The sequence below is a fragment of the Phalacrocorax carbo genome, chromosome 1 (genome assembly GCF_963921805.1).
Source record: "Phalacrocorax carbo chromosome 1, bPhaCar2.1, whole genome shotgun sequence".
Lineage (NCBI taxonomy): Eukaryota > Metazoa > Chordata > Aves > Suliformes > Phalacrocoracidae > Phalacrocorax > Phalacrocorax carbo.
Window position 1 is genome coordinate 158680919 of NC_087513.1, and position 15349 is coordinate 158696267.

At 40.0% G+C, this 15349-nt stretch overlaps 1 protein-coding gene across 2 annotated transcripts in view; it reads right to left on the reverse strand.

The window, feature by feature from the left end:
- The window catches only part of PCCA (propionyl-CoA carboxylase subunit alpha), a 293280-nt gene that overhangs the window by 5992 nt on the left and 271939 nt on the right, over positions 1–15349 (reverse strand). For both annotated transcript variants that reach the window (XM_064440630.1, XM_064440629.1), the window contains one exon: positions 10246–10386. In XM_064440630.1, the coding sequence (XP_064296700.1) occupies positions 10246–10386 (141 nt within the window). The remainder of the gene's footprint in view (positions 1–10245; positions 10387–15349) is intronic.

Here is a 15349-nt window from a genome sequence, read left to right on the forward strand (position 1 = left end):
ACTGTAACATGGCTTCATCAGGTGAACGGCATGCAAATGAACCAGTTAGCAAATATCTGAACAGACTTCTGGAAATACACCGACTGGAAAAGTACAGAATTGTCTCTGTAGATCTTAAGTACAGCACTAAAATGCCAGGAAGTATTAGTGGTTGTCGGATGGAAACGTCCACGAATCTGATTTCTCCTCAGTTTCCCTCCTTTCTCAAAAATAGAGGTTTTTTATGTGTTTTATATAGTACCTGCTGGGTTGATGACAAAGGAAATGGTGTCTGGGAAGGAAGTAACGCCCTCCAACCCACAAAATATATAGGCAAAGTATCCAGTTAACATCTAGTCTTACGAATTTGGAAGGAAGGAGGCACTTTCAGCAGGCACCACGTGTGAAAATGCCGTGTCAGGACTTCTGATGATGTGCAATTTGTCGAAAATTACCTTGGTGAAAGTGTCACTTAAGCACAGAAGTTTAATTACTGTTCTTATGTTAAGCCCTTACAGCTCCACTCGTGTTGCAAAGCGACAAATCCTAAAATTAGGCACTTGTATCTCTCTTTTCTCTTTTTCAGTCTTTTGGGCATTGTCCAATTTCTTTCATTCCATAATTGCACATATCCTTTTGCCTGTCATTTAGCCCGCAAACGAAAGCCACAGAGATGCGTACAAGTTCTTGCTTTCTAACTTATTTAAGGATTTATCTGGACCAATTTTCATCATAAAAGTTATTTCTTTCAGTGGATGGTAAACCAATGTAAACCACCATCCTTACACTCCAATTTAGAGAGGTCTCAGTGATGGCCCAAATCTGTCAAACCAGGCAAATAAAATAAAATAAAAAATCTGATTGAATGGAACCAAGTAAAACAAAAGGGCTCCTTTTCTTAAAAGAAATTAAACTCAGGTATCTTCTCACAGAGTTACGCTACAGACAAATCTACCTTTCCATTGCTTAGAATATAAAAATAAATGAGTGATAACTGTTAGACCTGCAGCATGTATTTTAGTAGTTTATTTCTGCATGGTGCAGTTCAAAGAAGCTGTTCAGTTTTGTTCTCCACAGAGTAAAAAGAAAAAAAAAAAAAGAGAAAAAAAAAAATCACTGAGGAGGAGGAGGGCACTACTTAACATCTCGATGTTGCCAACAACTCTGATGTGAGTTTGGGAACAGTCAATAGCACTGTTTGAATAACCGGGGGACTGGATGGTGGTTGTTATCTCCTCTGCTGAAAGGTTACACACAGGACAGGGAACCGTCTCCAGCCACTGTCCGACCGAGCAACTCACGACACGGGGTGGAAGCAGAATGTGAGCTGTTTTCATTGCACCTACAGGAGGAGGAACATAAAGGGTAATTGCACTTACGGATAGGTCTCTCTCAAACTCGGAGACACAAAAAGACAGCGCAGATCCGAGGGCATCGCTACCACGGGATCTTTGTGACTAGGGTACACTTTCCTCAGACTTTTGTGTGTCATCTGATAAAGACTTAATGATTGTGACAGGACGTCTTCAATGTTGGGCTTACAAAATGGTCACAAGCCCCGCAAGTCTTTCTGATAAACCCAATCGGCACTGATGTATTTCCCCGCTCCCTGTCTAATTGGTGTAAAGTTTGCAGATCTGAATCCCCTATCTTTTATCCAGCTTGCTGCGTCCTCTCCTTTGACACGAGGTCAGGGTTCACATTCGCATCCGATTATCGAAGTGGCACTCATTAACCGGCAGCCTGCCTCGCACCAAAATGAGTTCGCTGGAAGGGGAACGCGGCCCATTTACTCAGCAGATTTTAGCATTTTAAGGAGGCCTGAATGTCACACAGTATTGCTACGTTTTGAGGAGTTTCAGACATCTCCAGCTGATGATTAATTGTGAGTGATGGGAAATAAAATCCAGTAAAGCCAGCTGCTTGCCATGGTCGGCAAAATTACTATAATGGATATAGGCTGCCAATTTTCCAGTTTTACTGGCAAGTCTTCCAAGTGTAATTAAGGGAAGTTATAAATGATATGGAAATCTATCAAGTCCCATTTATTTTCAGAGGACTCTTTCCCCTGAGACTTTTATCTTCAAGCTTATAGTTTGCTTTGTTGTGCTAATGATTTAAACCACTTCTTATTTCTGATTAAAACCCCCAATATCCTTCATAAGAAGTTAGATCCACTTTACTCAGAAGGATTTAAAGAAACAGAAACCTTTTTAAAGTTGTGTTTGTTAACCACGCTGAGCCGTCGCTTCCCCTGTGGAGGCACAACAGAGCATCCTCCATCTTAGGCACCTCACTACTGTGTTGATTTCTGCTTCTGCCAAATTCAGAGGGTTTGGGAAAGATCTGGTGGGGCGGAGGGAGGGAAAAGAGGGAATTAAAAAAAAAAAAAAATCCACCACCAACAAAACTCCAACTTCCCTCCAAATCCTAAATCCTCCAAAAACAAAGATTGTAGGTGCTGCCTCAGACGCTAGGCATTTAGCACAGGGTGGTGTTGCTCACTAATGTTGTTTGATTTGGAATAAAAGCATGAAAATGATGTGCAAAGGCCTAAAATTGGAGATGTAAAGGATGACTGCACAGTATTCCATTTCTCAATTTCATCCTTCAGAGCCACAAAATGGGGGTGATACAGTTACTGGATGAGATTTACAGTAACAGCTGTGGTCTTCCCACACAAGGGAGGACCTTCTAATGGGCTAAGGTCTGTTTTGAACAGACGGGGAGTAGCAAAACAAGGTTTCCTATTAAGGGTGTGCAGTAATATTCCTGATAAAGAAAATGAGTAGTGGTAGTCAGATTGCTTTAAGAGACCTAAATCTCCTTTCTCTGTTAAAAAAAAAAAATAATCAAATAAACAGAGCTATTTTAGAAAGTGCTAACTGCTAAATAAATGAAAGACATGCAAATGTAAGGGTTTGGGTTTTTCTTAATCTCCTTGCTACGAACTGTAAAGAATGCATGGGAACCAGTGCCAGGGGCATATGGCTTTCTCCTGTGCTGAACATTCATACAAAAGACAGGTTCATCAGTCATTGGAGTATCTGGATAAAAAATTAGCTCCTGATGGATGGTATTTAGAGCTTACCTGCTGCTAGTACATTACCAGAGAAACACAGGTTTTGAAACCCACATGACATTAGAAACTGCAGACCATGAAATACCCCACGTGCAAGCACGCTCGTAATATACGCCAGGTTATACAAAATAAGAAGTAAGCTGTTTAAACCCTCTGCCTAAAATTGGGCCCGCTGCAAGGAACCCTGGGTCAGCCCTACACAGGCCAATTAATGCACAGCATCTGCCGTATAGAAGCCGTGCATGAAGCACTTCCGAATGATTTCAGCAATTAAAAGAAAACTGTTTCCTGCCTGTTCTGACAGCAACTGTTTCAATGCAAGAGTGAGCACCAAATCACTGAGTGCAGCTGAAAAAATTAAGTCCTTTTTTTTTTTTTTTTTTTAAACTCTTGTGAAAAGGGGGTGGGGATGAAGATTTCTTACGGAATCAGATCATTCTTTTGTTGTCCGACATTCTGTGTTTTTCTGCCAAATTAGACAGAAGGCTCCGAGGGTTTACGGGGCCCTCTACAGTATCACCTTCTGGTGCACTGCGGCTCCCTAAAAAGATGGATCAATATCAACCCTGCTGATTTGCCTACAAAAGTGAAAATCCCTCAATTACATTTTTAAGACCATTATATTTAGAACACAGGTGCTCCGATGTGTAACATTTTTAAGGCTCTTGAAGCTGAAGGGAAAAAAACAATGACAGCCCTAAGCAAAAAGGATCTTAGATTTGGTTAAAAGCGAAGTGAGAATTGGATTTTATTGATATCTCCTTTCTCAGCTTTGAGGAGACACCAGTATACATCCCCTGCAATTTCCACTATGCTGAGAGTTGTGTCCCTATTGAGCCTTGCAAGTAAGAAGGGGCAATGCAAGACGGTGCCATATGAAATCCAGTTACTCTCTCTTGTAGCCTTCTGCAAAATAATTACAAACATTCATCTTGTTTATGCTTGTGCAAAACCACTGAACAGTGAATTAAGTATGCTTTCGCTGCCTAAAACCCTTATGAAGATGCTGGGGTTTTTGTTTGTTTATTTGTTGTTTAAACCTAGTCCATGCTGGTATCATTCCCTTCCCAGATTTTTTTTCTCTCTGACTTGTTGGCAATCTGGCAGCAAGCATCCAACAAGAAAACAAATCAAGAGGAATTAGATGAGCAGCAACTGAAATTCCTTGACATTGTCCATCGCCATGTACAACAATTAGTGCAGGTTTTCCCTTCTTTCCAAATTAACTTTGAAACCAGAGCTACCAAGCTGCAAATATAACTAGTGGCAATTAATAGTACTTGACAAATCATTATTAAACTTTTTTTGCCACACTCCTTTAACAAAGATAGCACATCCCAAACTCTGTGCCCTCTGGTTACCCAAAGGTCAGTGATGTCCCCCTGACAGCAATAAGCACTGGTCATTGCACTCCCACTTACCCAAAACACACTTCCCCAAGCGCTTCTGAGATCCCAGCGTGTTGGGGAAATGATACGCAGGCAGAGCGCTTCTGGGGACGTTTCTTGTGCTACTCAGCCCACGGCAAAGCTTAGTTTCCATCACAGTAATCTTTATCAGTGAACTTTTTCAATAATGGATAAAAACTTGCTTATTATTTGAAAAGGCAAAGCACACCAATAAATAAATAAAGAAATAAATAAATCTCTCTGATTTCTTTACAGAGGATGGTGGCATTTCTCCCCTTGGAGGAAACTCTAATAATATTGAATATTTGTACCTCACCATCAGAACAGGATTTCATTCTTCATTACACCACACTCAAACACAAATTGAAGACTGTGCAATTGCATAAAGATATAGAAGAAAAATCTGTTCAAGTCAAATATAAAATTTACATTAAAATGTTATCAGCAATTGCTATAGTTAAGGGCTTTTTAATGTAATGGCAATTATCACTTGAAGCCTCAGGCTGTAAGAATGGTGAAATATTTTATGCTTTTACTCTTGAAGTTTCACAACTGTGAAAACTGTTTCATTTCCTGCATACCAATAGGGTATTTTTCACCACAAAAATACATCCCAGAAATTATTTAATACACAGAATCGCAAAAACTACATGAAATTCGTGACCACATTTGGTCAAGTTTACGTTCCTTTTAACAGAAAAATGCAGTTACTATGTGCTGTGGGATCGCTGAAGAGCAGGAGGGAAGAAACAAAAAGGAAAAACAGAACAATAAAAGAAAAAACTGTTCACGCACAAGAGAAATCTTATTTTAATATAAGACTATATTACTAAATTATTAATTGATATCATATTTGTCTATATAAAATGTAAAACTTACTTAAGCAAATAAATGTTTACTGTTTTTCCCAGTTGTTATTTCTCTGTTATAAATTCCAACCAGTATAATAATGGGTATATGATAAGAAAGAGGAAGTTTATTTTCTTTAGATTTTGAGGTCTGAAGGGGAAATTTGATTTAAAAACAACACACAACTGGCTGATGGCAACAGGCAACTTTATAACTCCACATTTTCTTTCACAAGAATGAACGACGTAGTGAGAAACAGAATTTAGGAAGCTGGTTTTTGGTTCTTAGTAGCAAGTATTTCTGCAGCAGAGGTCAAGCAAAACATATCTTTTTCCCATAGCAAGAACTTTCCTAGGCTTGTGACATGGAAAATTGTGGGGAAGGATTTTTTTTTAAAAACTGCTTTTATAAAGAATAACAACATAATGTGAAATAACATGAGCTGGAAGAGGAATGCAGTTTAGAAGAACTGGAATGCGGCTTAAAACATCTTCCTCGGTTGTTTTTAAAATGTGGAATCACTGACAGGAATGTTTTGTAAGTTATAGAACTGAAAAAGCAGCCTTCAAGATACCCAGTTTTGAAATTACTGAGATAATTGGCACATACATTTAATAGCTGACATCTTGGTAGGAAAAAAAAACCCACTCATGCAGTATCAATACCCATGGCTACACTAGCACCAATGTGAAATCGTAAGAAATTTTGAGATGACAGAAGTCCATCTAAAGAGTGGCTTGAATGCAGGTAAATTCCAAAACCTGGGGCGATCTTGAATTACTGGGAAGAAGAGAGGAAATTCAGAAACTTAGGTCAAAATAATTAACTGCCCTCTTCCTTTGGCAGTAGTCCTACAAGGTTTTCAGTTACACCAAGCTGTTTACCCAGGGGTGCTTTGCTCTTACGCATTTTGGGGGGGGGGGGGGGGGGCAATCACTAAAGTGATTTAGGCTACCAGCACTGGTGTTAGCTTATTGACCAATGCTTGGCTTAATAACGCCACCTGTTCTGCCTAATTTAATTAAAAAGGAAAAGCAATCAACAGCAACATACAGCTAAAACACCTTTGCATTTCTGACAGACAGAAAACTGAAAAAGCACAAACTATATTCATGGGTGAAAATATAGCAAAGGCCACAAGGCAATCAGGAGAGTTAAGACCTGTTTTTGTTGCTGTGCTCAGTTCAGCCTGCCAAACTCGGAATCAGTTGCGTGAGCACTGAGGGTGACTTGCTTTAAATGGGGTACAACAACACTGCCTTATCCATTCAACCGTTCGGATCTTGGGCTCTCCCTGCTCCTGCAGTTTCAGTGCACAGAATCCTACGTGCAACAAAATCACGCCAAACAACTCAAGCAGAAGAAGAAATCTTTGCAAACTCCTGCCTATTTCCTACCCTCTAAGCAAAGCAGCAAATTTAAGCAGCTTTAGTAGTTTTTATGGTGCTGTATTTGTGGTAGCTGTGGTGACATTAAGACGGCGCGCAGTGCCATCTCCACACGCTGGCATGACAACACAGTTGTGCGCTAGCAGGGCTGGCTTGCGCTGCCATCGGCGTCAGCAGAAACAGAGCGAGTCCCTTGCCTGGACTCTTGAAGCCCAGTGGTTTCTCTTGCCCTTGGCACCACGGGGAACCAAAAAGTAACTCCCAAAACCGAATTTCATCCTAATGCACACTTGTCATTAACGATCTACGTACAAAATAAACGTGCAGACACCGCCCCCCCCCTCCAAACGGATACTTCCTATATAATGTGCCTGTGTTATCATGAGGAATAAGCGCTAAATTTAAAACTTCTTTCCCTAAATAATATTAACCTTCTTTCCATTCAGTCAGATTTCAAATTGTTTTGTTGTTTACATTGCTTTCTGCTTCTGAATGCCTTCATTGTGTTTCCAGGAATAACTGAGTGACAGCTAATTACAGTCTTCTGATCACATGAAGGAAAATAAAGAAAGTAGAAAGTAACTAAAAAGCTTAAAAAAATTGGCAGCATCGCAAGTTCTGCTTCTCCCTAAATGACAAACAGCACTTCCCCACTGTGTTGCTAAAATCTATAGATCATCTTACAGACAAAAGAAAATAAATTCCCTGGATATGCAATATCTTTTGGCAGAAATGAATTGAAAACTGCTTATCAGACCAGCTGGATAGAGGATGCTCACACAATCTTCTATCGGGCTTCATCAGACCAAGGTATTTTTCAGGAACAGCAGCCAAATGAGAACACTGTGCTTCAAGGAAAAACAGCGATACATTGAGTGAGAAAAGCTAACGCAGAGATCAGCATCGCCTTCTCATTTGGCCAGGGACACACAGAGAGGGACTAACAAACACCATATGCTTTACCTGACCGGGCATGATGCCCTATAGCTGAACCGCAGGCAATAAACACGAGTGTGCAAGTGCGGCCATTCAGAGACAAAGATGAGATGTCCCTCTCTAGGATTTTCTTCACCATTTTTGAAGTTACACCTGAAGGAGGGGTACGGCAGCCCAGCTTTCCATGCTGCTGACCCTTCTGAGAGCATCTCTCCGGGTGCAGCACTGTTGCAGGGACTATGCTGCACTATCACTGTTTAGCTTGGACCACAGGTTAGGAGAAAACAATCTCAGAGCAGCTACCAACCAGGCAGCTTTATTGCTAGCAGCAGCCACACCTGAGCGGACGGATGGACAACTACCTCATGCTCTCCCATTTTTCAGCTGGGCTGTTTTCACACGCTGTGCAAATTTGAGCTGCCAAACCCAGCTGCAAACAGAGAATTGGAGCTACTTAAATTCCCATTTCTCCAGCCGACTAAAGAAATCAGACTTTTCCCAAGCAGTGCAACAAAAAGAGCTGTATTTATCAGGAAGCTACAGTTCCCTGCCCGTCGTGCCTTGAACAGCTGTAGTAAGTGAGCCGGTTTCTGACGGACGGCCAAGATGTGTAATCTGAATCACACCATCCCACTGCTTATTCAGTGCTGAGAGCTGAGGCTACCCCCGTCTCGCTCGCTGTTTTTTTTTTTTTTTTTTTAACGTTTTGACACTAGTCCTGAAAAGGAAGGATTTAAGTTAAACCTTTTTCAATAACGCAAATGTGTTTTTGCAATTAAAGCCCCACAATTAGCATTGACAAGCTCAGGTCAGCAGAACATAGATTATGCCGTTCAAATGCTCTGTCACTCAGTGCCTCCAGCAGAAAGCTGCAGAAGAGGAGAAGAGAGGGGGGGAAAAAAGATCTCTACACATTATTTAACAACTTGTGCTCAGATGCACTGCACCACTTGTGGATTTGTGGAGGGAGGTTTATTTATTTATTTACTTAAAACCCCTTTGGCTCTAGTCTCCTTCTCCACTGGTTGTATTCCTTCAAGACAACAAGACTGTTCTTCAGGGCAAGGCGGTTAGTAATATTTAGCAGAATTAAATTCTCAAAAAAAATTTTAAATTAAAAAAGGCTCAAAATTCTTGCCTTAAAAATGTTTCCCTTCATTCTTCAAAAAAAAGTTTTGCTTAAGATCTTCCTCACTCAGCCACTCTGACTGCTTACAAATAGAAATCACAGATTTCTCTGTCCATGCAATGAAATAGTGATTAATCTTAATTGAATACTGCTGTTTTTAAAGGTATAAACAGTGTGTGTGTGTGTGCATGTATAGATCACAAAACCAGAAAGCTCAGCTGTACTTAGTGCTGTTTCCTCAGAAATATCTTTATTTCATTAATATGTACACTTGCACCTATAGATCTTTAATATTAACATGGCTCCCCCTTCTCTCTGTAAATAGACAGAAATATCCATATATTCTAAAACCAAAAGTGGCATCATAGAAAAATATAAGCAAACAGATCATTTTACCAGCACAATTGATGACCATCACATAGTAAGTGCAGTGCTAATTTTGGACTTGAGATCTTGATCCCATTTCTACATCATCTCTCAAGAAAATCTAGGATTCATTGCCATAAATGATGAAATCTCTGACAAAAGCTTTCTGTTTGTATTTAAGTGCCACACACGTTTATGGCATCACTTAACTGACACTAGTACTTGAAAATTAATCTGCACAATCTGATTCAAATATTCCTGTGTCTGCATCACCCTATTGCTTTCAATGGTTATAAGAGATAAGGGCCCTGACCTTAGAAATGAGGTATGATTCAACGTGCTTCAGAATTTCATATAAAGCTGGGTTCAAGTAGATGTTTCTATGTAACTCTAAAACATTGTATTTACATTCGTTTCCAGCTCAATGTGAGGTAAGCAGCACTGGAAATCCCCAGGACAGCAACAGCGTGTTCTGTTGTACTTCTGTATGTCAAGTTTACTCCTTTTGTGGGACAAGAGGATTCCCGTAAGAGACTGGGAATTCCCAGCATGGAATTCCCAATTCAGGAAATTCATGTGTCTTGCGAAACACTAACACAGGGGTTCTTAAAAAAAAAAATAAAATAAAATAAAGGGGGGGGGGGGAGTTAAATACCTATCCTGTGTCCCTTGTGTTTAGTAGTGTTTTCATTGCTTCAGGGAAGAAGATCAACAATCCCCTCCTGCTAGCACTAGCAGCATATATATATACTTGCATATGTTTACATGACCACGTACAGACATGCACGTTGTTGTCCCCCCCGCGCCCCTGCCAAGGCTTTTGTGATACAAAACCAGGCTATTTGTTGAGTTTCAACTGCAGACTTATACCCAGCTGAAAATTTTCCTTTTAAGGCCAGCTTAATTTGAATCATGCTTCCTTATTAGTTTTTGTAATTCAAACGCAAAGCAGCACACATCTTTCAGCACACTTCATTCTACATGTCATGTAAAAAAAAAAACCAAACACCAAACCAACAACCTGTGCCCTGTAGTTTCAGTTGCACCAAGGATAAATTTGTGTGGAATATACAATGAAAATGCAGATCTAGAGATCACATTTCTTACCATGTCCCCAGGCTTGACAGAAACTGCCACCACTGCTCCAGGCATGGGAGATCTCAAAATGCTGGAGGTGTCCTCTGCTGCTTTCTCTGGCATGTACTTGCTCAGCTCTGCAGCAACCTTCGTCAGTATTTGTAATTTGTACTAAAGAATAGGAAGAGGAATGTTTCAGAAAACTGCACCTTGGTGAATTCCCGTCAATAATCTGCATTATTTGATGCCATGTTTTTCATATATCTGTTGTCTGTTCTTCACAGGAGTGTCTAAAAATTACTCTTTGAAATCTTTAGTCAGAGTTTCATTTTCATGATGTAGAAAGAAAAATATGCAATCCCAAACTGCAGCAATAGGCACATAAAAGGAAAGAATCAAGTACAGTAAAGAAATGTCAGGTTCATTTAAAAATTCAGTTTAGAGAGAGGAGATACAAATTAAAAAAAAACCAAACAAACAAACAAAGAAAAAACACCAGAAAAAAACCCCAGAAGTATTCTTACACTTACTGCACATTATTTTTAGTGGATAAGGAACACTGAGGGATTTGTTTCCAGTGCTGTGATGAATTAGAAATTGACCTTTTGGGAAAATCTGACAGACTTTCAATGACATGATTAATTTTAAACATTTACTTTTTAAACGTTTAATGTTTGAAGTTAATAACTTGTTTAGATTTTGCAACTAGAACAGATTAAACAATTTCACTTCCATTTTTCCATGCACAGGCAGAATGATGGAAGACTTTGGAAATATATCATCTGACTATATTTTATCTGCAATAAAAACTTATCTACTTTGAGGGGAAAAAAAAGAATGTTTTTTCTTGTATGTTTTATAGCCATTAGAAATAGAAAAGAATATGATGAACCTCAAGCGTCTGAGAGCATCCCTTTAAACAAAACCTTTCTGAAAACCTGGAAGCGTGTACACTCATTTCAGCTCCAGGCTTCTAGTTTTTAAGAACTTCTAACCACTTTAACAGATAATTCATTGCTTTTAGACAGATGGCCTTCACATTTGTCCCAGTGCACTTGAAAATGAACACAAGAAGCCAGTAGATGGCAGCAGGTCTCTGCCTGAAACTCCCGCCTCGCCAAGGCCAACTGAGCGAAGAGCAGCACCACACTTCATCAATAATTTAAACAAAGGTTTTAATAATAAGCACTGGATGAACTGCATTTACAATTCAAATGTGTATTTTGCTGATGTAAAGTTCAACACCTTGCTTTGAACAGTATGTTTTCCTCCAAAACAATTAGCTATTGTTTTATTAGCAATAAAATGTCTTTACTTTTCATTTTTACACAGACAGTAAAAATCCGATACCCTTATGGTGAAGGTAAAGGGGGACTCTACCTTCTGCTTCTGTAGAGAGTAGAACAAGGTATTTAGAAATACATGCAAAAGGTGATTAACTCTGCCATGACATCTTTAAAAAGCAGCTTTCAAAGCCAAATTAAAACAACGTAACAGGGGATTATCATCCTCCATAAATGCTGTTTGGACACACAAGATTATGTGCAATGAACAGTGCAGCCGTTCAGTTAGAAATACTTGCTTCTGATCAGAAATACAAGCAACTGGTTAAATGAAGTGATCCCGCAACACTACCCTGGTAAACGGAATAAAACGCCACAACGATATTCCCAGAAGCTGTAAGTGGCACCGGAAGATTTGAGAACCCATTCCCAAACATGGGCCTTGGTTACAACTGACATGGCACAGGGAAACCAGCACCATTTTGTATGCAAAGAGCTGCTTTAACTCCAAGCCTCCCGCAGGCATCATCATGACAATTAAGACTGTGGCACTCACATTTTCCAACCCAAACTACAGCTCGTTCTCTCCCTGCACAAGCGGTTTGCTCCCTGCAGTTGCTTTTTCTAAAAGTAAAGCGTGTGTGTGCATATGCGTGCACGTATGCACACTTGCATGTATCATGTAGGGTGAGGAGAGGCGATGCCTATAGGAGATTTGATGACATAAGTTGCAAATAGAATTGCAGCAGCGTGACAGGTCAAATAATAACATCTTATGCGTGTTTCTTCACTCTTGAGTGTCTGTTTTGCAATCAAGACATACAAGTGTCTGCCAGTTTCTGAAGGATATGATCCCTAAGTGAAATTACTGTGCAAATAAAAGCTTTTTACTCCTATTAAAATTCATCTGAGTCATAAGTGGCAAGGAAAAAAAGCTTGCAGAGTGTATTCTGCTGTCAATCTAATAAACATTCTGTGCAGAGGGACTATTTATCAAAGATAAATTGTACTTAAAAGTCCTTCATTAAATCTATGGGGGGGAATATAATTACACCAAATTGCACAGTTTCAGTATCCATGGTTAGTGTCTTCTTTGTACTCAGAGTTAAAAATAAAAAAAAAGAAAAAAAGGAAGAACACAGAAATAAGTTAGATTTGTGGACTATAACGCTTCCTCTTTCTTGCAAGAGGCTATTTTGATACAACTTCAGAGGATTAGGTTTAGATGCCATTTAGTTTTTTAAGCCACATATAACACTTCCGAGCTGCCCAGTTTCAAAATTTAAACTCGAAGTGAAAGCTAGACCTTCTGCATTCATCTAGGTTACGGAATTTCACAGGGACTGAAATACAGCGTTCCCTATGCACTCCACAACCTACAGCAACTGAGGGAAAAACCATGTTCCTCAGTATGCGGCACTTGAAAGCTCAGTTCTGCACACCAAGTTAAAATATCCCTACCAAACATTGTTTTTACTATCTTTATAATTTTCATATCTTTTAGATTCCTTTCTCTGCAGGACTCCTGCTTTGCTTGGAGTGAGATGTAAGAGTCAGTACACTCAAAGCTTTAAAACGCAGGTCTTTGTTATTGATGAGCTGTTCCTTTTCCTTTTGTATTTGTTTATTGTTCTTTAGTCTGTTTGGGGGATAAGCAAGTTATTGTAATCAAAAAGTAAAAAATAACAACAGTAAACTTCTGGGGAAAGGCCTTTTTTGGCACAGTCGGTTCACAAATGACCTTTCAGAATATAAAAAGACAAAGCCGCAAAGAAAGGTTCCTTCTTTAAGATTACCTTTGATGTATTTCAGCTGCTGGCTGGACCCCACTAAATACCCGCTTAAGTGTCCCTTTGTAACGCTGTTTCTTATCTCTGGGGGATGAGCTGCGCAGAGGGGGTGCGGGGGGGGGGGGGGGGGGGGGCTGTTCACCTAACCGAGGTGCAGCCTGCAGCTCAGCAGAAGCCACAAGGCTCTCTGGAAGACCAAGTCAAACAACGCCTGCCAGTGCCGCTAAAACAAAGACAATTAAGAACACACCACATTTTTTCATTGCACGATTAACAATGCTGCTATGCCTTTGATTTAGCGAGGACGACGCCGAACACATGAAGCAGAAGGTTTGATACGCTACTAACGGAGTGTGGACAAGGTTCGGGTTTTTTTCCTTTATTCTCACAAGGAGGAGGAGGAGGAGGCAGAAAGAAGGGGCGTAAATTGGGGAAGGCTGTAAAGTTTGGGTTATAAATAGATACCAGAAGGCTTCCACTGCCTAAAACAGAAGAAACATCTGTTGGAGTCATAAATAGATTGCGGGTGGACTCTTGAAGCAAGGAAATCTGCTAGCCATCAGATCTCCGCTGATGAGTAGTTGTCACCAGCCACTGCTCCACTCCACAGGGTTTCAGACCTAATTCTGCCAGCCAAAGCAAAGCTAATAAAGAGGTACCCAAAAGGAGCCATACAGCTTTTGATGGCATAGAAAGCAGGTGTTTCTTGTCCACGAGACTGTTGGAGTCCACAACCAGTTGACAAAAATTATAGTAGGGAAAAGTGATGTTACTTAATAGTTTTCTAAGGGTAACAGTATCCTGTCCTACCTCTCCCGCTAAATGAATCGGATGCCTATGTAACACAAAACTACCTCTTTACAACCAAATCTCTGTGACAAAAAAAGAAGAAAACAAAAAAGTGTAATAATAGCAGTGCAAAAGAGTTCAGGAAGGGGGAAAGAAAGCAAATGCGGTGAAAATTATACCTTGGGTTTTGTGGAGGGAGGTTTTTTGTAGCTATATAACATACTGATCCCCCAAGTCAGTAGGCAAGAAGTAGACCAGCTGCTACAAAAAAAGGTGGCCAGGGTACATCTGACCCCATCTTTTCTTAAAAACAAGTTCTGTAGTTCGCACAGATATGGTTCCCTCACTGTGTACCACAGAATATTGTAAACCTTCAGGAAAATGCTTAAAACTGCGCTCTGTTACATCTCACATTAGTTTATTAAATATGATCTTCCCTGTACACCTGCAACTCATGTCCCCAGAAGCTGTAAATGTTCAAACTCCATTGGAGATTTTATAGAGCAATGTAATGTATCACTACCCATATGTTTCTCTCGGCAGTGTTTGGACTGCTGACCAGATGTGGATTTTCAGTATGCTTTACCTAAATGTTCAACCGCGGTCTTCAAACGTCTGTCATTCTTGTGGTCAGAAGGGTGAAAATCTTAAGGAGCTCAGATTTCAGTAGAGAAACTGTCTGCTGTGCGTCTTCATTATTTTCACTAACCTTACAGTCTCATTTCTGGAATCAGTGAAATTTATTAACTGTGGTCACATAATTTCCCTTTAACATCCCTAATCCGCAAGCTGCCTCAAGTCACTTAACGGTTGTCACCTGCCCTTTGACCATCATGGATTCACAGGTAGTATGTTATTCAGTATTCATTCAAAGCAATACTAAGCAATGTTCCAGTGCTGAACACAATGAGCACGCTGCCTTTTTTTATTAACCATCAAACATTTTAACATAGTGATCATAGCCTTGCTTAGGTTTCCACCATGGCATCTAAACGGGAAAATTAGGTATTTATTTCGTATTACTTGAAGGTGTCAGGCACCACCTTCTTTCGGAGTCAAGGATTTTTTTACTCAACAAGGAGATAACGACATTTTGCAAAATCACAGAGGCTTTTTTCCGGGTTCTGAGTTCTAGAGCTAATTTACTTCTACAGGGTGGTGGCGAGGACTGGCGTTAACACCTGCACAAAAGGACGGCACTTTCAGTCTAACGGAGGAGCAAACACTCAACATGCTACGAAGATTTTTTTTAAAAAAAAATGCAAAACAAAC